Source organism: Cervus canadensis, chromosome 30, assembly GCF_019320065.1.
Source record: "Cervus canadensis isolate Bull #8, Minnesota chromosome 30, ASM1932006v1, whole genome shotgun sequence".
In the NCBI taxonomy this organism is placed as follows: domain Eukaryota; kingdom Metazoa; phylum Chordata; class Mammalia; order Artiodactyla; family Cervidae; genus Cervus; species Cervus canadensis.
The window spans coordinates 4,077,972-4,099,757 of NC_057415.1; the positions used below are offsets into that span (position 1 = coordinate 4,077,972).

The following is a 21,786-nucleotide window of genomic DNA, read 5'->3' on the forward strand; positions in this document are numbered from 1 at the left end:
CGTCCCGCTGACCGGCACAGGAAAAGCATCTTTTTTTTCTGTTACATTGTGGGTTTTTTTGTTACTCATCTCCCTGCCTCCATTTCCTATCTGTTCTTGCATGTTGCCCACTTTTCTATTAGAATCATTAGCATATTATTCCTAGTTGTTTTAAATTCCCGATGTGATCATTCCAACATCTCCACCATATCTGTGTCTCATTCTGGTCCTGGCTGTATCTCTTAAAACACAATGAGTGTTTTTGTTTTTGGTCTTTTAGTATACCATATAATTTTTTGCTTAAAGTTAGACATGATGTACCTGTTAAAGGAACTGAGCTAACTAGGTCCTTAGGGTGAGGTTTTATTTTTGTCTGGCTAGGAGAAAGGGTTTACCTTAGTGGTGGCTATCAGAGACTAAAATTCCCTTATTGTGCTCGTTTATCTATTCTCTGTTGTCTTTGGGTTTCCCTTTAGACTTCTTCGTAAATAAGGTATAATACCTTCTGTGTCGACTTTCCTGGTGGTTCAGACAGTAAAGAATCTGCCTGCAATGCAGAAGACTCAGGTTCAATCCCTGGGTTGGGAAGATCCGCTCCAGAAGGACATGGCAACCCACTCCAGTATTTTTGTTTGGAGAATCCCATGGACAGAGGGATTGTAACATTTTCTGTTATCGATACTTCTCATTACATATCTCTTCCTTCCAGGTGAAGTTTATAAATTTTTACTGGTTCTTACCTCTAATTCCCAATAGAATCTTTTTTGGGAGCTTTAAAATATATGTTTGATCTGTAGAAAATTAATAAAATGAACAGAAGCTAGGATATCTCAGCATAGAAGTGATAACTATAAAACAAGAAGCAAAAGGAAATTTTAGAACAGAAAACTCCATTATCTGAAATTAAAAATTCACTTGAATAATACTAACAGAGTTTGAACACTGCAGAAGAAATAATGAGTGAAATTGAAGAGAGATTTGATAGATCTGACGAGCAGAGGTTAAAACAACTGAAAGAAAACAGGGAACAGTCTTGGTGACCTTCGGGACAACACCATGGAATATATTTGGAATTGAAGACTTAAAAGAAATAACTGAAAAAATGAGGGAAAAAAATGGCTGTAGTTTTCTCAAATGTAGTGCAAAACACCAACTTACAATTTCAAAAGGCTTAGAAAACCCCAAGGAAAGAAAAATATAAAGAAAACACCACCTGGACACATCATAGTAACAAAGAGAAAATTTTGTGCATAAAAATTTTATTTTTGCATTCAAAAGACCAATGAATGACAACGGACTTAAACAATGGAGCTAAGAATTAAAGTGGTAAAAGAAACCTGTTGACTCATTGCTCATTTATACCCAGTGAAAATATTTTTAAAAAACAAAGGCAAAATGAAGAAATTGTGGCAAACCATATACAACAATGGCTGTAACTAGAATAAACATGTCAATTATAAGGCTGAGATTCTCCACCTGGAAAAAGGCAAGCTGAAATTATAAGTTGTCTAAAACATGCTCAGTCAGTCATGTCCCACTCTCTGGGACCCATGGGTTGAAAATAAAAACCAATAATCTCAACCATTCCACTGAAAGTAGCATCAAAAACATTTGGAAATGCATTTACAAAAGATGTATACAATCTGTACACAGAAAGCTTACAAAATGTTGTCAAGATTAAGTAAGAAAGGTCTAAAATAAAACCATCTCATTGATTGCAGACTCAGTATTGTTAAAATGTCAATTCTTGTCAATCATCACTTTCAATGCAATAGCGATTAAAATCCCAGCAGGACTTTTTAAATTAAATATTTTTAATTTATATAAAACTTATATGGAAACACCAACAAAGGAGGGAAAAAAGAACAATTGGAGGACTTAAACTACCTGATTTCCACAGTCACTATAAACATACAGTAATCAAGACAACAAGCTTCCCAGGTGGCTCAGTGGTGAAGAATCTGCCTGGGTCGGAAAATCTGCTAGAGGAGGAAATGGCAACCCACGCCGGTATTCTTGCCTGGGAAATCCACAGACAGAGGAGTCTGGCAGACTCCGGTCCATGGGGTCGCTAAGAGGGGAACAGGGCTGACACATACGCACACAATCAAGGCAACGTGGTATTGGCACAGGATAGAAAATGAATAGATCCATGGAACACAATATAGAGTCCAGAAATGGAACATGTACATGGTCAACTGAATTTCAACAAAGGCAGTAATATTATTCAATGAGAAAAGAAAGTCTTCAATAAATGAAGTTGGAACAACTGGATAAACATATGGAAGAGAAAGGAATTTTAATTACTACCACACCGGCCTCTCAAAACTGATACAAAGGGTGGGGCCGGAGACTCCCGGCTGGCGGCTCCCCTGCTCAGTCCGCAGCCCACAGTCGCCCTGTAAGTAGGACCCAGCCTTGTGCCGCTTACCCAACACTGCACTCCCCACAACCTAAGTCCAGCAGAGCGCGATGTTTAGGGACAGCTGGACGCGCCTGACCCACGTGGGGGCCTCCTTCTCCTGGCCCCTATGGTTTCGTATGCCAATTAGCCTCCAGCAGTTCTGTTTTCCAAAGGCTTTAAAGAATCTACAGGGAAGAAAAATCTCCAAGAAAGGCTGAATGGAGTGGATTCTTCTAGCTTGCCTGGCTGCAAGAGCAGTAGGGTCGAGAGGAGATAGTCTGAAGTCCGGCGTGTGAAAGTCAGACGTGGACCCTGGCATTACCGCAACGCATCACAGGTAGTGATGGAGGAGATCTGAAGCCTATTTGTGACTTGAATTCAGACCCACCGATGGCCATCTCAGTGACCTTCATTCTGTCCACCCACCTGTTCACTGAGGATCTGCTCCAGGCAGGCACCTGGCTACTAAGATGCTAAGAGCAAACCTCTGATTCAACAACTTTCCACGGGGACAGAGCTGCCACGTGACTCTGGAGGCAGGGCTACCTGTGCACCCATACTGTCAATGAGCCTGGGAGGAACCGAAGCTGAGAGCCGGCCGAAGGCGGGCCAGTCGGAGGGCCAGTGGTAGCTCAGGAGGTCGTTGCCCCTGAGAAGGGATCCGGTTCAGGAAGAACCTTTAATGCCAACTCTGCGTGCATCGGACTTCCCAGGTGGCTCCGTGGTAAAGAATCCTCTTGCCAATGGAAGAGATGCAGGAGAGGAGGGTTCCATCCCTGGATCGGGGAGATCCCCTGGAGGAGGAAACGGCAACCCACTCCAGTATTCTTGTCTAGGAAAGCCCATGGACAGAGAACCCTGGTGGGCTGCAGTCCGTGGGGTCAGCAAAGAGTCGAACACGACCGATCGACTGAGCACGCACTCAGGCTGCGCTGAACTCGCGGGTGAGATGAAGACGGAGCTTCTTCCTTTCCCTGCACTGACTGAGCAATACCCTGAGGAAGACAAGGCGGGGCCACCGCCGCCTGCTTCCTCCGAAAGCGTGGGTACAGTGCGCGGGAGCGAGGGTATACCGAAAAGCTCCGACGTCTGGCCATCAGAGGCCGGCTTTCCAAGTTCCACGGACGACCGCTAAGATTCCTCATGACTGTGCCTGCCATCAACCTGCGAGGACCTCGACAGCGAACGCTGCGGGGACGGAGGGCACCGGCCTCCTCGAGCGCCGCCGCAGGGCGCTCCGGTGGCCTCAAACTTCGGTTCGGGTACCTCGTCTTCGTCATGGGTGTCGTGTCGTGGGTGAGTACCATCGCGGGTACTGGCTCGGGAAGGCGCGCCGGGTGGCCGGTAAATGGCAGCGGGAAAAGACCCGGCGGTGTGCAAGCCGGGGTCAGCTGCGGCCGGGGGATGTCCGACCGAGACCTACCGTGGGCTGAATGGAGGGAAGGAGCAGGGTCAGGGCCTGGCAGGGCCGACCCGGGCCCAGAGGGAGAAGAGCCCGCGTTCTCCTACCCGGTCCTAGGCTGGTCTAGCTGTCCCTTCTCAAACAGCCTGTAATGGAGATTACACACCCCGTTACTTTGACTTCGTCCTTGTCTGTGATCCTGGCTCTGTGGACTTTTCCCGACATGTCCACGCCTGTTCCCTGCCACTGGGAGTTTTGTCACATCTGCCTTGCAGCCTTTCCAGACTCTTTCACCCTGACGACTTTACGGGAATCGCTGTCTGCCTCAGGTTCCTGTGGCCAGAACTGCCCCGAGGAAACAAAGGACCTTGCCTTGTCCCGGGGGCCCACAGCCCCTGCACAGGGCTCCTCAGCAGGCTGCAGACAGGACTGCCCCTGAATGCGTGGGTGCTGTGGGGTCTAAGATGCCTGCACTAATGCTAGTGTTTGGTCCTGCTCTGAGGGGCATGGGGGTATTGATCTGGGTGGTGGGAAATGTGACCGGCAGGCTGCGGACAGAACAGAGGTAACTGAATGTCAATGCTGAGGGACTGCCCAGGTCCAGAGAAGACTATTTCAAGTTTTCACCTGATGTTACCAAAGATTTTTTAAAAGGTACCATTTATAGTGTTAAAAGTGTCAATTCATCAGGAAGACATCTTAACCATAAATATATTGTGCCTAATAAAAGAGCTTTAAAAATACGTAAAGCAAAAATCAATGAAATCCAAGGGCTATCATATCACCCTTTAATGAAAATGAAAAAGGGTAGTAACATTATCGGGCTTCCCCAGTGGTTCAGCAGTAAAGAATCTGTCTGCCAATGCAGGAGACACAGGTTAGATCCCTGGCCAGGGAAGATCCCAAGGAGGAGGAAACGGCAACCTACTCCAGCATTCTTCCTGGAAAATCCCATAGAGGAGCCTGGCAGCCTACAGTCCATGGGGTCGCAAACAGTTGGACATGACTTAGTGACTAAACAACAATCAATATAAAACATTGATGGACTTTCTTTTCTTAAATACTGTCTTTGAAATTCAGAATGTATTTTTCACTTGCATCACTTCTTGATTCAGAGAAGCTGTTTGAAGTGCTCCATTCCCATAAAGACCTGGTGATTACTCTATTGAACAGCACCACCTGGGCCTCTAGAACTTAGAGAAGGAAATCCTAATTCCTGTTCTCAAGGAGCTCGTCGTCCTTGGGAGACACAAAGAGGCACGGAAATAGTGATGAGGGAAGAGCCTTCAAACAAAGCTCATGCCATTGGGCCCTGGCGGGAAAACAAGAGGAAAAATGGGTCCGACCTGTGGAGGGTCAGTGACCCTAAGGAAGGGGGTTCTGTGATCTGGAACTGAGCTGAAGACTTGGAAGAGCTGTCACAACCGGGGACCCCATGTCCCTAGGCTTGACCTTCACCTCCTGGGCTTTCCTCCTTCAGAATACCTCACTCTTCCTTGCAGGATCTCTCTCTCTCATATCTAATTCATATTTGTTAGTAATGAAAAAAAACCCAACCTTTAAAACCTTTCCTTAATAATGTGTTATGATGATGACACTTCCTGTCAATGATAAAAAATTAACTCTTCAATAATGATGATACAACAACTAGGATGACTTCTGAAAAATGATGATGTTTCTTCCTTATGCTCTTCTTATTGGATAATTAAAACTAGGTGGATCAATGAATTCATCATAATATATGAAACCAGAAAAGTACTGCAAAAATATGAGAAAAAATGTCTTACCACTCTGGAGAGGGGAAGACCTTCTTCAGTATGACAACAAACTATAAAACTTGCCTAAAGGCTGTATAAATATTAAGAAAGCCAAATGGAAGAAATCGTGACAAAGATAAAAACAAACTCGAAAAAAGTACTCAGAACACAAAACACACTTATAAATGTGATTTCCTTAATCTGTAAGGATTCATAATGAACCAGAAAGAAGATCAACAAGAAAATAGTAGACTTGAACAACATTATAAAACAATTAGACCTAGCAGACATCTGTAGAATACTCTAGTCAACAACAAAATACATTCTTCTCAAGTGTACCTGGAACATTCTCCAGAATAAACCATATACTAGCTCATAAAATAAATAAATTTAAAAGGAGAGCCATAATAGAACACATAGCCTCCCACCACAGTGGAATGAAATTAGAAATCACAAACAGGAAGGAACTGGGGAACTTCATAGCTATGATAAAATTTAAACAACACACTCTCAAATAACCAGTTAGTCAAAGAAGATATCAAAAAAGAAACTGTAAAGTCTTTTGAGCTGAATGAAACTGAAGATACCACATGCCAAAACTTATGGGATGTAGCTCAAGCAGCTGAAAATGCAGAAAGAAATTTATGCCTGTAAATGAGTGCATTAAGGAAGAGGGAAAATCTCAAATCGATAACCTAATACTATACAGTGAGACACTAGAAAATGAACATACTAAAAGTAGAGTAAACAGAGGAAGGAGATAATACAGATTAGAACAGAAAGTAATGAAAGTAAGGCTAGAGAAACACCAGAGTCCGTGCTGATGAGCTGTGATGGACCTTGTGGGGTCCTGGTCCTTCTGCTTGCCCAGGACTGCAGTACAAACAGGAAAAGGCCATTCTGGTCCCATCTCCTGCCCCAGGAGGAAGTGGTGAAGGAGGGAGACCAGGTTCATGGAGGGGAAGGAAGCCAGCTGTGGTAGACTGGTTGCTCTAAAAGATGTTATGCTACTTATTCTCTGTCTTGTTTTCACTAGCTGTCAATATATTCCTGAAACCTACAGCAGGCAGCACAGAGTGGGTGCTCCTGTGGTTGTTGAATGATTGAATAAAAGCTGCATGTATTCCACTGTGTGGCTGTTATAATATTGAGTAATAATCCTCCTAAAACTAAAAATTTCTGATTTTTTTCAAAATTATCACACTGAGCATGTTTGAAAATAAAACCATGTATGTTTGCTGATGACGTTAGTAGGTGACTTTCTAGAAGAGTAGAATCTGGGCCAGCCCACCAAGCATATTTTGTCCTTATAAATATACCAGTGTATTTTTACTGTGACCCACCCACACACACACTTGGGCACAGGTGCGTCTGGCTTTGGTTCCTAGAATGCGGTACTTTCGGTCTGATGTTGTGGGCCTTTGTTTCATTTTTCCTGTGAAGAAAACTTTTCATATGATTCATTTATTGATGTTTATTTCTGGCTGCAGCAGGTCTTCATTGCTGCATGCGGGCTTTTTCTAGTTGCAGTGAGCAGGGGCTGCTCTTCAGTGCGGTGCGGGGGCTTCTCATTGCAGTGGCTCCTCTTGTCACGGAGCACGGGCGCTGGGCACGTGGCCTCAGTAGTTCCCGCACTGGGGCTCCTTAGTTGCAGTTCGAGGGCTCTAGAGCTCTGGCTCAGTAGTTGTGGTGCATGGGCTTAGTCGTTCCACAGCATGTGAGATCTTCCTGCCCCAGAGATGGAACCTGTGTCCCCTGCATTGGCAGGCAGATTCTGATCCATGGTGCTCCCAGGGAAGTCCTAAAGTAAATTTTAAGAAAAGAATGAGGTTGGGATCCTAGTTTCATGTAGAAATTCTTATCATTGTGGATGCAGCCTCCAGTTTTGAGATGGTTTCAAAAAATCAAAATTGGTACTTAATTTTATCTTTTCACCTTCCCTGGAGACTATCGCATGCTTTCATTTCTTTATTTAGACTACTGATGATGGTGCAAAGCGTCTCCGCATTTGTGGAATAACTATTACTTCTATTTTCCCAAGTGCCCTCATATATATTCCTCATTTGAGTCACATATATCCTGGGATGGAGTGCCTGTCTCCTGATGGGGTGGGTGGGAAAGGCCTACTGGGGCAGAAGAGACTGTGTGGGGTGCTGGGAGTATTCTGTGTCTTGACTGGATGATGGCTACTCAGCTGCATAGTTATCAAAGCTGGAGCAGATACTTAAGAAGTGAGGATTACTCAGGGAATGGTCTATAAAAATAGAAACTATCAAAAGGAATCAAAACAAAATTGTAGGGCTGAAAAGTCCAATAGCGGAAGTGAAAAATCCACACTGCACGTGTTTAATTGTGCAATTGACAGGTAGTAGAAAGGATCGGTGAGCTTGAAGATAGGTCAAAAGAACACAGGACAGATGGCCTCTGCATGTGCATTTCCTAAAGAAAGCACAGAGTCCCTGGTTTCTCTCTTCTCCTGGAAAGGGAAACAGTTGGAGATCTGTTTGAAAAGTTTGTTTGTATTATCAAACAATACAAGAAATAGCTGCATTATCCACTAGCTAGAAAAGACTCGTATATTCATGAATCCATGACCAAAACACATAACTTTATATAAAGAGAAGCCTGTGTGTACTTCCCTCCCCTCCTTGCAGTCTCCTCTGGAGAAGCTGTGAGTGGTGCAGGGGCAGGGCTGTCTGTCCTTGCTGGGTGATCCACTCCTTCCTTCCCCTCTTTATGCCTCAGGCTCATCCTGCATGGGCGTGTCTCCTGCCAGACTCAGGATTCCCAGGCACCAGGTTTCTTGGAGACTGGAATTCAGCCCCTCCTCCATCACCTCCTCCCTGCCCTTCCCCTGGGAGAGGGGCCCCAGCCTGGCCGGGCTCCTGCACAGCCTCCCCGCTGTGGTGTCTCTGGGCTGCACCTGGGCCTGCTGGGCTCCCTGGAGGTGCAGACTGGCTGTGACAGAGCTGTCGGGAAGGTGTCTTGCTTGCTGCGGTCCTTCTGTGGCCCCTCACCTGTGAGCCTCGTGACACTCCGGGGCCACCTTCTCTTTCTGTCCCCACTGGCCTTTCTGTATCCTTCTCAGTGGGCTTGGTGATTCAGCCCTTCAACCGCACAGAGACCCGTTTTCTTTCTCTCCTGGACCTTAGGCCCTAGCTCTTCTCCCTTTGAGTTCCTGGGAGGCTCCACGGTCAGGCTTCTGTCCCCTTCCCAAAGCCACGGTGCTGAGTACAGGGCTGTATCCACTCCCAGGGGCTGCCCCTCCGCTGCACCCTGATGCCACGGGAGCACAACCTGCCGTTGTAATCCCCGCCGTCCTCCAGCTCCCTCTCTCCTCTCCTCCAGTCTGCTCCTGCTCAGCCATCCCCCTGTTCCTCCAAACCAGCACCAGTTGTCCTGTGACATCTCACAATAGGAAACTCCCATTCTCCAGCTCTGCACCTTTTTTCCTGACATTTCACTTTTTCCCCAATCTCCCCACCCCAACATGGACACTACAGCTCCTGTGGGGCTGTCTCTGACAGTTAGGAAGATAACCGTGAGAAGATAAGTGCATTCCCAAGACGGCAAGTATCCGTTGTTATGTTGGAGCCCTTCAACCACCCTCTCTCCCAAAAACCTCAATCACCAGCATCCTGAGAGCCAAGAGCTTGTGAATATATTTGAAAATAGATTATATTAGGTTCTTGATCATGTTCTTACTAGAACATGAGGCTTCCTAGAAGAAATAGATTATCTGGGTTAACCAAGAGAGGTATTTTTTTTCTCCACATACACACACACGTATAAAAATACCCATGCACTGTTTTGGTTTTTACCAACAGTTCGTTCATTTCGGTCTGGAGATTGGGGGAGTTATGATGTCAGGGTTGCTCACAACTGATTCCATGTACTTGTTCTGCCCCATGATGGAGAAAAGTCAGGCCCAGGACTTTGAGAAGTCAGAGGGTTTTATGTTGGGGCCGGGACAGGGGCAGGTCAGTACAGAGCTCTTCAGAATTCTGCAGGTGAATGAGGGCAGACCCTGGCAGAGTATTCACACCTTCAGAGGGAGCATGACATCCTCAGAGGGGGAATGTCGTCAGCAGAGGGAGGGAAGACCCCGTGGAAGAGAAGTGGTCCAGACAAAGCTCACCCCCATCCTGTATGCCCTGGTCTGTAGCGCAAAGCAGGGACCTGCATTTCCTGGTTTCCCTGGTGGCTCAGATGGTAAAGAATCTGCCTGCAATGCAGGAGACCTGGGTTCAATGCCTGGGTCAGGAAGATCCCCAAGAGGAGGGAAAGGCAACACACTGCAGTATTCTTGACTGGAAAATCCATAGACAGAGGAGCCTGGCAGGCTAAACTACCGCATGTTTGCACTCATCTGACACGCTAGTAGATCCCTCATGGCTCAGATGGTAAAGTGTTTGTGTACAATACGGATGACCTGGGTTTGATCCCTGGGTTGGGAAGATCCCCTGGAGAAGTAAATGGCAATGACCAAGCTCAGGGTGAGAGTGAGGGGCAGCCAGTGCGGCAGCCAGCATCCTCACTGGCATGGGTTCTGGGGACGCTCTTGAGTTCAGGGGTGCCCTTGAGTTCAGGGGTGCCCTTTCAGTAGCCTCATTGGAGGCTTGTTTCAGGGGTGGAGGGGGCAGAAGCCCCCTTAGAAGATGTGCTCATTCCTAGCGGTGGTGGTTTCTGAAGCAGTTTATACTGTTCGGTTCGACTGTGACCCAGTACATTTCAGGGTCATGTTTGACGTTGGGCCTGAGCGGTGGGCACGGCCTTCCTTCTCCCGCACCCCACACTCACCTGCCATCTTTTTGGCAGCCCTTCCCCCCTCTCTGCACCCTTGATGGTGGGCCTGAGCCCAGCCCCCCTGTTACCATGGAGCCCCTTGTGACGGAGTGGGTTCCAGGTTCCGGGCTCCTGGGAGACGTGCTGGAGGCAGAGCCTTCGTGCCATTTCTTCTTGAGACAGCAGAGCTGGTGGTCATAGTGTGAGAGAGCGGTGTGTGAGAGAGCGGTGTGTGAGATCGGTGGTCGTAGTGTGAGATCGGTGGTGATAGCTCAGGTGCTGAGGTAACTGCCTGGGAAACAGCGGTTGCCCCCGAGTGGGGGGCTGCCCCCATCCACGAGGATGGGTCGCAGAAGGGCCCGCCTATGGGCACTTTTCCAATGCTGCAACCCCAAGGCAAAGGCCAAGAAGACGAAGAAGTTGGCCTCGACCCAAGTCCTGGAGGCAGAGTGTCCTGAGGTGAGAGCAGCCAGGGACTGGGACCGTCGGATTGGCCCTCACTCGGTGAAGCGTTGGGGTTGTGTTTCATTTGTTAGCATGGCTGTGGGCCCTGCCGGCCAGGGCGTTTTGGCCTTCGTGCGCAGGATCGACCCCAGCAGGTTGACTTTGTTAGAGGTTGTGCAGGTGCTGCGTGGAGGATGGGCGGGGGCCCCACAAGAAGGGATACACTGGCTGGAACAGTCTCTGGGGCATCTGGATCGAGCTAGAGAGTCAGTCCTTGAAGCAGAAAGGCTAAGCCCCTTAATGTCTCCCGTCTTACAAAGCACAGACCAGTGTGTCCAGCATGTTAACAATGGGTACCTACTGCTTACGTGTGTAACATATACCCTCATGGCTTCACATGTCTACTACATGCCTCTTACAAGTGTTGGGCAGTGTTCTAGGTGCTGAATACTCAGTATGTAGTGGGGGATGTGTAAGCCAGGGTTTTTTTACTTGTACAAAGAAAAATGGAAGAATGAAAGTCTCGTTGTGGTTCGGTTTGAGCAAGTTCACCACGTGGATGGCCCCGCGTGCACACAAATTGTGATAAAATACATATAACACGAATTTAACATTTTAGCCAGTTTATTGAATGACTGGGTAATTTCAGTGGAGTCAGGCTAGCAGATGGCCTTGGTGTGCCATCAGCCTCTTTCCCAGAGAAACACTCCAAAACCTGGTGGCCTTGTAGATCTTCCCTTTCTTCTTCACTCTCCTCAGGGGTCCTAGGTCACTTGTCTGCATGTCGTTTAAGAATCTGTTTATCCATTTTGTTGTTTGGTTTATGTTTAGGAAAGTTTCTCAGACTTCCCTGGGTCTGGAGAAGGCAGGCTGGATTCCGGGTTCTCTTCTCCGTGTGCCTGCCAGGTCGAGGCGGAGGTTGAAGGCCAGTCTGAGTTGTGCTTGTCTGTGTGGTCTTGGGGTCAGCGGACCCTCTTTTCTCCGGAGGGGCAGGGAGATCCTTTGTGTGGAGCCTGGAGAGACTTGATAGGGTCAGCCTTCACGGTCTCGCTCTCTTTTTCACTTGTGTTTGCATTTAGATACCTCCTCATTTAACTGTTTTCTAGGAGTTGGGAACATATAATGAAGAACTGAAGGTGTGCAGGGAGCAGCTTCTTGCCAGAGAAGAAGAAATTGCTCAGCTGAGAGCAGAGAGGAACAACACCAGGGTCAGTAGGCGGAGTCTCCCGTGCTGACCTGTGCCCGCGGGGCTCACCGCTGGGCTCCTTGTTGCTGTCTTTAAAGTCTGTCTGGTTTTCAAGTCATTTTTCACATCTTCCCACTGGGCAGACCGAGGTGGATCAGCTTGGGGTTCTCATAGTTTGCTTCAAATTTATGATGAGAGCCAATGTAATTTTAGTACATTTGAGGGGGAGTTCTCTTAACTTCCATTTTTGGCCATGCTACAGTTTATGTGGGATCTTAGATCCCCGACCAGGGATTAAAACCCATGAGCCCTGCAGAAGTGTGGAGTCTTAACTCCTGGGCCACTGGGGAAGTCCACTCTAACTTTAGACTGAACTGGCGGGATTCCGACGTGCCTTAGCATGGTTTTGGCTTTAGCGTGAGGCTGAGAGGAGTTCTCGGCCCTGAATTCAAGTGTGAGGTTGAAGGTGCTCCTTTGACCCCTCCCTGCAGCTGCTGCTTGAACACCTGGAGCTCCTCGTTTCCCGGTATGTACCATCCCTCCGGATGACGGCGGACAAGCAGCAGGCGCAGTCCCCAGCCAGCATGATCAGCGAGGTGGAGGTGCTCAGGGCGCTGAAGTTTCTATTTGAGCACCACAAGGCCCTGGACGAGAAGGTACCAGCCACCCGGCCGGCCTGCATTTGTACACTTGCTGCCTGGTCAGGTGGATGATGCACGTATTTATGGAACTAGTGGACTTTTGAGCTTCTTGAATTCTTGTGAATACAGTTTTTCTGTAAGAAGTCAGAGTTTTATATGGTTTAACAGCATTGCCTGAGTACACACTCAGCCTTATCCGAGTCTTATACAACCCTGTGGACTGTAGTCCAACACATCCTCTCTTCCTGGGACTTCCCAGGCAAGAATACTGGAGTGGGTGGCCATCTTCTACTCCAGGGGATCTTCCCGACCCAGGGATCCAACCTGCCCTCTCGAATTGGCAGGCGGATTCTTTACCACTGAGCCACCTGGGAAGCCCCCAGTTCAAAGTATTAGTTGGCATAAATGTCTCAAGATTTATTATCTTCTGGCTATCAATTTGCAATTAAAAACTGGGTAATAGAATGGTTTTAGGATAACATTTTTTCCCTCTCCAACTGAGAGTTTAAAGCTGTGAATAAGCAGATTGAGATCATTGTCGTTGAGATCAATGAGAGACACTGGGTATATTCTGTTACAGTGGCCATATCATCAGGTGAGTATACAGGAAGAAGTGCACTAACGTATATGCCCAGATCAACACACAGTGACTCGGCCCCTTTTATTTCAGTTGAGACAGCAGGCCCGCGTGCCGGCCACCGTGGCCCAGGCCTTCGAAAGAGACGAAGGCGTGTCTGACGGCGAGGGCGACGGGGTCACCCTCCTCAGCTCGGCTGTTCAGCTGCCGCCCAGTGGGCAGGCTGATGCCAGGACTCTTCCTGCGATTCTTCAGGAGAAGCTGGACGCCACCAACCAAGAGATCCGGTGGGTGTGCCCGAACTCAGCTCCCCAGAAACTGGGCTTCTCCGAGGAGCTGTCTTGTCCTAGACGAAGTCTGAGTGTTCCATAGTGAGAACACTGACTACAGCCCTGCTTCAAGGATTTTCAGTTCTGAGATCGCCCTTGATGAGAGAGCTGAGTCAGCCAGGGCATTCTGTCCACAGCTGGTGTCAGCACTCTGTGGGCGGGGGGTGTTGTGGGGTGTCCCCCCCACAGCTCTGAGCCCCAAGGTGGGAGACGTGCCGAGGTGGTTCCCCTGTGGCCCGTGAACCCACCAGCACTGAGGGTTCGCCCTCGTGTGTCCCTCGGAGCCTCCCACGCTCTGGTGAGAAGCACCTGGAACAGAAAAGCTGAGGTTTGGGGTTGGCAAATTCCCCTCAGATCCGCAGTTTCCTGTTTAACTTAACACAGTGTGAAGATTGGCTTCTTGTAAGACACTGGTCCAAGGACATGTGTTTGAGTTTTTCTCAACTCATCAGTATGTTTAAGATGTTTTCTTTAGACACCGTCTTGGCAGTTATAACAGTTTACAAAGCGGGATAGAATCTGAAGGCCCGCCTCGTGGTGAGCAGGGGGCCCTGGGTCTGGGTGCAGCCGGGCGGCCGGGGGCCCCGAGGCCTGCCTGGGCCACACCCGCACAGCCGTGCCTCCTGTCCTGAGGTTCCGTTCAGAGTGGCCGCGGGCCGGTGACCCTGCGCAGGACCCAGCAGAGCTGCTGCTCGGATTGTTCTCGTCACGTCAGCCCAGGCCGAGGTGCCCGTTCCTGTTGGCCGAGCGCGGGGGGTTCAGGGGGAAGGCAGGGGTGAGCGGCACAACCAGCAAACGCAGGTGGTGCCGCCTGCAGTTTTGGCGCCGAGACAGACTGCTTTCTGGGCCGTGTTTGAGCACAGACGAGCTCAGAAAGGTTGTCTTTCCCCGTCCCCGCAGGAAATATGGAACGGTTAACATATTAATGTTTCTATTTTTACAGCACGTTGTCAGGTAAAAGTGATTTTTCCTTATGCAATATGTTGACTTGATATAAATGGTAAATTCTGTCCTTCAACTTGTCACCAGTGAAAATCTTTCAGGACATATAAGTAGTGAAACTGGAGAGGTTACGACCTGCAAGAATCTTGTATTTTTGTTAAAAAATCATTTTATATGCATAATCTAATACTTAAACTGCTATATAAAATCATCCATGACCCATTAGGGGAGAAGAGCCGTCACCGTAAATTCTAGGTGAATGCGGCACATTGACATGAATCCAGAAACTCTCACAAACCTGGGGGAGAACTTCATCAAGTGATGTGTTGGTACATATACACCCTTAAAAAAAAAAAGATCAACTCAGCACTTCATCTGGTCTGGAGATTTGTGTTTAGAAAGTCAAGCTTGTTTGTGAATCACTGTTTTGATGGTGCAGAGTTCCTGATTCCCAGTGGAAAAGACTCGAGGCCCTGATGTGCACCTCAGCCCTGAGAGCAGGGATGCTGAAGGTTGTCCACTTCAGCTGTCTCCTCACAGGGAGAGAGTCGCCACCCAGGCCCCGTCAGAATGTTAGAGTAAATGAGTCAAATCAAACGTGAATGATCAGGGGCCAGTTTGTAAGACTCAATGCTAAGTTATACTAAGTTTGAGAATATTCAAAAGAGGGAAAGTCGAACCTTTTTGCTGCGATGTTAATTGAGCAACTGTTGCTGGAATTTGCTAATCATGACACAGAATGCAAGCCCAAATTTGTTGTCCAGACACGTTCCTGTGCTGACAAAGGCAGGTGACGAGTTTTGCTCTCTTTTAGGTGGATCCAAGAAGAGGAGAACACCGAGCAGCGGGCCAAGGAGACTGAGAGCAGGGTGGGCAAGGCGAGCTCAGGCAGCCTTCGTCATTTTAAATCAGTGAGCTCCCTCGACCTGTATTTTGCCTCCTCGCTTGCCAGCTCCTGCCCGCCCAGCAGTGTGCCCGCCACGCCCCGAATGAGGCGTCGAAGGCCAGCACGGAACATAGACCGGCTGGGCTTCATGCCTCTGGTATGTGTCTGCCTCCTCCCTGCCACGTCCCTCCCCCAGCATACTGGTTTTCTTTTTTTGTTTGTTTTTTGTTTTCTTGTCTTTTTACCCAGAAGAAAATCAGGTACATTTTCCACACTCAGAGGTCTATGATTTTTAAAACTGCCTAGTCTTTAATCATTCCGTAATCGCACAGTGACCAGTTAGTCTTGATATTTGGACCACCGGCTTAGCACGTCATCATGAGCTCAGCCAGAGCCTGCCTCTGTAAAGCTGGGCCTGGCCTGTGCTGGGCGCAGCAGCTGCAGGAAAGTTTCTGTTCTCAGGGAGCAGACAACTTTGTGAAAGTTCTCATGGCAGTTCTCATGGCGTGTGAAAACCGTGCAGCACATTTTCCACTGGGGATGCCTGGCTGCACGGTGCAGGGCATGCGGTGGGAAGAAAACCAAAAATCTAAACTGGTCTGCTTGCTGATGGACCTGGCCGCGCACTCAGGCCCGCTCTGCGTGTGAAACCAGGTTCAAAGCCCGGTGCCCCAGGGCCCCAGGGAAGAAGTCGGGCTTCCTCACTCTCCCGAGTCTGAAAACGGGATGACGACCTAGGGCTTTTGGTGACAGAGTGTGCGGCTCTAAAGCCCCTGGTCCAGCTTTCTTGCGTGTGTAGCTTAGGTTTCTGAGTGCATTGCTGTTTACCTCATGAAATCACGTTTACAACCCTCTGCTTTGTACCTTCACATGTATTATCACTTTTTTCTGTTACCACCCATTTCATGTTAGCTGCATTGTTGGTCAGCATATCATTAAATTAAGTGTGAATCATTTTAGATGCATGTGAAGTGGTAACTAGTCCATTTTGTGGGCTTTTGACACATTTATATAATTTGCATCTTTGGCTAATTAGTTGATATTTAAAATTCTTGATGATTTCTCTGTGGTTTCGTGCTTGATTTCTTTCCGAGTATTTGTAAAAGAACAGGTGTGTACATTTTGTCCTTGTTGTTGGAGTTCTCTGACGGTGTGTCTGCTTTCATCGTCGGTTTGGATTTCCTGTCTCATCCTGTTGTCTGTTTAGCCGTCGTCAATCCAGAGCCCAGCCTCCCGTCCCCCCAACCCCAGGCTGTAGTTTCCCCATCCATCTCCCCTCCCGTCCTCCCACTTGCTCTGGTCTCTGCAGTGCTGTGTCCACAGTGTGTGTCCCTTTAGTCGTGTTTGTGCTTTTCTTCATGGCTCATTAAATGGTGTTTTTCCCCCATAGCAGTAAGTTTGAATTATTGTATCACTATGCAGTTACAAGCATAATGTAGATGGATCATACACTACATAACCTGTGCAATTTATAAATGAGAGTATGCTTACATAAAGAAATGATCCTCTAAGTGTAGAATTAATGGGCTTTTGACACAATCTCCTTTCTGTGTTGGTGCTTGTTTTTAAGACTGTAAATCTCATCAGCTTTTGCATGGTTAATGTCTCTACTAGACTCTTTTACAGAGTATCTTCTATGGTTCATAAAATGTGAAGACTCCACCTGCTATTATGCTAGCTTTCATTCTTACACATTTTCATACGGTACCTGCTTTAATGAATTTATTTTCAGAAGTTTTAAATCAAATTCTAGGTAAGGATTTTACATTAATGTCCAATAGGTGGTGAGATTTGTTCAGTGTTAAACTAGGTATTATGGTAACTTCCTCATCAGTTAAATTACTATTTGAAAGTATAACATGTTTTTTATTAAGAGAAATAAGTTATAGAGAAGTTTGGCTGAGAACAGACAGCTGTTGAGGCCCTTTGTTGTACAGAATGCTCTGCTTTAATAAATCACGATGTTGTAACAGAATTGTATCTTCCTGAGTAATAATTTATAGTGTTTCTCTAGTAAATCTTGAATAGCTTATTTAACTTCTGTGGTCAAAAAAAAAAAAAAAAAAGTTCTGTTTCCAGCTACTGTTCTCTAAGTCTTAATGTCACTTATAGGTTTGCCATCATTTTTGCTTTCCTGTATTTGCCTATACTGATTCTTGCATTTTTAGCTTCAAAGTCGCAATCAACCTGGTTTCTCTCCATTTCTTTGCATGCATCTATCAGCCTAGTTAATTAAGGAAGCATCATCGAAAGGTAAACTATTTAGTAATTTAGCATGGCTTTGTTTCTCTGTGAAGTGTTAAAGAGTGCTTATCGAGTCACGTGACGGAACACTGTGTGGTTATGTACTGGTGAATAATTGATGTTTTAATGGAAGTTTTGAAACTCACCCACCACTTAAAATATGCTGATGGTTCTGTTGGAAATCGGTCATTCGATGAGACAATTGTAACGGTTTCCCTTTCTGCCACTTGTTTGCTTTCTAATCATCTCATGCTTATTTATAATAGACATAGTAGTATTTATTATGTTTAAAAAAATTTTTTTTTTGGCCATGCTGCACAGCTTATGGGATCTTAATTCCCCAACCAGGGATCAAACCTGTGTCCCGGCAGTGAAAGTGCCAAGTCCTAACGTCTGGACCACCATGGAATTTCCGCTTAGTGTTTTCTTAAAAGCAATGACTGAATCAGAGCCATAGGTGTTAGATTTGGGGGAAGCCCTCTAATGACGGGGGTAGCAGTGTGCAGGAGACTCTGCCCGCCAGGCACCGTGTCGAGTGCTTTCCGAGCCTGTCATCTAATCCCGCAGACACCCAGGTGAGGTCCAGGCTGCTGTTATCCCCATTCAGCAGACGTGGACACTGAGGCTTAGAGAGGCCGGGCCCCGTGCCCAGGCTCACACACCCAGCAGTGCGGTGCAGACTCATCTGATCAGAGCCTGGACACTTAACCGTGGGGCCGTCCAGCCCGCTTTCCTCCAGAGGCTCTCGTGTCCCTCACAGCGTCCCTGATGGAGGGAGCGGCAGGAGGGAGCTCGCTGCCTCTCCCCTCTGGTCCCTTGGATGAGCCCCTGTTGTTGGAGTCCAGTGCCCCGAGGGCTGGCCGTCCTTGTCCCTCTCCCGCTCCCAGCCCACTGACCGACCACTCTGGGGACCTTCCCGCAGGACTCAGGCAGCCACGCTCCAGTTCAGGCAGCTCAGTGCCTGGGAGCCCTTCTGCTGGGCACAGCAGAGCTGCTCCGTCAGCCTGGGGCTGGTGGCCTGGGTGTGCCGCTCACCGGCTCTGTGACCTGCTCTGCCCTCCTGTTACGTGAGGACACGGTCCTGCGCATCCTAGTCACCTGGGCACCAGGGGGGCGGGCTTCCCTCCTGAAGGAGGGCGGCCAAGCTGGGGGCCCAGAGCCCTTCCTCAGGAGGAGGCCCGGGGAAGGGGCTGGCCGCGGTCCCTGACTTTGAGGCAGGTGTTTGTCTCCCCTGAGTCCACGGTCAACCCAGGCGTGTCACTTCCCCGCTCTGTTCTGTGTTGTTTTCTGATTTTTATAAATGCTTATTGTAACTTGAATTTGAGATTGACCCCTGTTCAGTTCTGTGGGTATAATTTCTAGCCTCTGTAGCCTTCTGTTGCCTGAGGGTTCTTGTTAGAGATCAGGGGAGGGTGCAGTTTATCCAGCCGCTGTTAAACGGGCTCAGCTGTATTTTGCACTGAGTCACTTTGTTGTCACCAAGCTTCTGTGGGGCTGCAGTGGATCAGTATTCTTTACAGAATCCCGTTCCAAAGGCACAGGTTAGTTGGTTAAAACAACACACTCGTTGTTTATAAAAATACTTGCCGTGCATGCTTCTACGGACTTCCCCTGCCTTAACCACAGACCCAAATGTGTAAGTGAGACCTGTCTGGACCCTGAAGGGGTTAATCTGTTCCCCACACTGTTGCCACCACTGTCTTTCCTTTCCTCACACCTGGGACCAGCGGAAAAGCTGGGACTCCAGGAGAGATCATCTTTTTTTTTCCTTTTAATTAGTTTATTTTTTAATGGAAGGATAATTGCTTTACAGAATTTTGTTCTTTTCTGTCAAACCTCAACATGAATTGGCCATAGGTATACATATATCCCTTCCCTTTTGGACCTCCCTCCCATTTCCCTCCCCATCCCACCGCTCTAGGTTGCTACAAGATCATCTCTTAGTGAAGACCTAGGGGTGCTTTATGTAGACCACAGTGAGCAAATTACACTGAATTGCGTGTAAGCACCTCACTGTGTAGCCCCAGTCGTGTGTTACAGAGAAATACGAGCCAGACACATGGTGTTCGCATGCCGGGTTAGGTACCTTTCCTGTGTTTCACTTGATGTCACGGGTTCCAGTAACCTGCATCATCACTACAAATGATCTTGGGTGGTGGTACAAGCTGTTTCCTTTTCTCCTTCAAACAGAAAGGTCTGGAAGGCTTGCTGAGAGGTTCCTTACCCTTGCTAGTGGTGCTTCTGAGCAGCATCTGGCGATGAGCACAGTCCTTTCATCAGGGCAGTTGGTGCCATGCAGGGTTCATGGGGCTGGCGTCGCTCTGCTGTCCTGCCCGGCGGGGCCATCTGGTCGCCCCATTCCAGGGAGGGCGGAGCCCCGCTGCGGGGAGGCTCCGGTCCGGGGTCTCTGCACTCAGTCAGGTGCTCTCACTGCCCCACGCCCCGCTTCTCTACAAGACAGTCCTTTAAGATGGCATTAAGCGAGTACAAGGCATTTTTTTGTACTTGGCGGATAGCATAGCTAATAGATTTTCAAATATGTTTGTGGTTATAATGTAAGGCCTGTATGATTGCCTTTTTTGACACAGTCTCTTGTTAGCCAATTTTACACTTAGCTCATTCCCTCAGATGCCAGCTCTACGGGAAGAGGTGCAAAATGACAAGAACACCATCAAGTGTGAAACCTTGAGCCCCGCCTCGCCTGAGTCTTTTCGGCTGGAGCAGCTGCACACGGGGGCGCTGTGCGCGGAGGACATCAGGGACGCCCGCAAGTAAGGGGCCTGCGCGCCTCGTCAGTTTCAGGAGCCCTGCGCCTCTTGTCTTGAAAGAGGTGGAAGGATGGTTTTAAAGGAATCGCACTGGATGCGGTGTCTGTGTTTAGTGGTGAACTTCAGATGCTGGGGGAAAAGAGCTCAGGGACCTCAGTGATTTTAGAAAGTGTCCATCTCTGCGGATAGACTCCTGTGGGAGCTTTCTTCCTGCTCTTGCTAGAGGTCTCCCCGTCTGGGGCGCGTTCCTGATGGTGATGGCCCCGTGCCTCTCAGGTTCGCTCTTGAGGGTCCCTCCCTTTTCCTCAAGGGTCTCCTCTCAGGAGACTCTGTCCCCTCCTGTGGCTGACACTGCCCTCATTCGACCACCACCTGCTGAACTCCCGGCCTGAGCCAGGAAGCCCCCGACGGAGGGCACGAGTGGTCTCCTGACCAGCAGCCCTGCACGGTGACTGTCGCTCTCCTGCCACGGCCGGGGACGGTCACCCTGCGGGAGGCGGGGGGAGCTGCCCAGAGCTGGGGAGCTCGACTTCTCTGGGAGCCTCATCACCTGACAAGCGGTGACCCTGAGGGAGGGTCGGAGCGCCCTCTGCACCGGCTGGCCTGGAGTCAAGCCCTCCTCAGGGGCAGCTACAGTCAGAGACTCTCAGCTTCCCGGGGCCGATGTCTGTGGCCGGGAGCCCCCAGTGGTCGTGTGGGGTGTGGTTGGTGAAGGAGACGCCACTGTCTGCTCGAGGTGGAGGCACGGGTGTTGCTGGTGGCCGGTTCTATCAGTCGGTCTTGGGGAGGGGTGTGTGTTTGCACGAGGGCGCTGGTTAAAGGGCGTTTTCTCTCCCCAAAGCTCGACGGACTCTCAGGACGGCCCCGGGGGCAACCCCAGCATCAACAGCAGCCAGGACTCCATGGACAAAGCCCCAAAGAAGAAGGGCATCAGGTGCTCCATCGGCCGCTTGTTTGGCAAGAAGGAAAGGGGCCGGCCTGGACACCCCGGCAAGGAGGCCTTAGGACCAGGTGGGTGCTTCCCCGTTCAGAGGAGGAGGGCCTGCAGGCATGTCCCTTCTGTGTCTCCCCCGCTGCCCCATGAGGCTCCTGTCACTCACGCTCGGGGTCCTCCTGGGAGCAGGAGCGGAGGAGGCGTCTGTCTTCTCGGTGGGTCCGAGATGATCGGATGAGTTAATGAGTGGGTGGGTGGATGGATGGATGGATGGATTAGTGAGTGGATGGATGGATGAACAGATAGATGGCTGGCTGGATAGGTGGATGAACGGAGGATGGAATGAATAAAGCAGATGTTTATACTCCAGTGCTAGAAACATATTCTGTGAAGTTGATTGAGTAGGAGCTGGGCAATGATTGTTTCCCCCAGAACACTGACAAGTGTTTGGAAACGGCCCAAGTGTTCATCAGTGAGGGGTGAGGTACAATCTGTGGACACCCTGCAA

General features: G+C 48.8%; 1 protein-coding gene and 1 long non-coding RNA gene across 2 annotated transcripts in view; both read left to right on the plus strand.

Annotated features, from left to right (window-relative positions):
* The first annotated feature begins 3,526 nt into the window (after nt 1-3,526).
* Nucleotides 3,527-21,786, plus strand: part of LOC122431623 (liprin-alpha-1-like) — a 32,214-nt gene continuing 13,954 nt past the window's right edge. Inside the window, exons 1-6 of the mRNA XM_043452867.1 lie at nt 3,527-3,679; nt 10,724-10,951; nt 11,878-11,979; nt 12,449-12,613; nt 13,269-13,462; nt 15,261-15,315. Of these exons, the coding sequence (XP_043308802.1) occupies nt 3,527-3,679; nt 10,724-10,951; nt 11,878-11,979; nt 12,449-12,613; nt 13,269-13,462; nt 15,261-15,315 (897 nt within the window). The remainder of the gene's footprint in view (nt 3,680-10,723; nt 10,952-11,877; nt 11,980-12,448; nt 12,614-13,268; nt 13,463-15,260; nt 15,316-21,786) is intronic.
* Nucleotides 15,357-20,247, plus strand: LOC122432110. The gene is made up of 2 exons (XR_006266740.1): nt 15,357-15,489; nt 20,205-20,247. It is a non-coding gene; the product is annotated as an uncharacterized LOC122432110 (long non-coding RNA).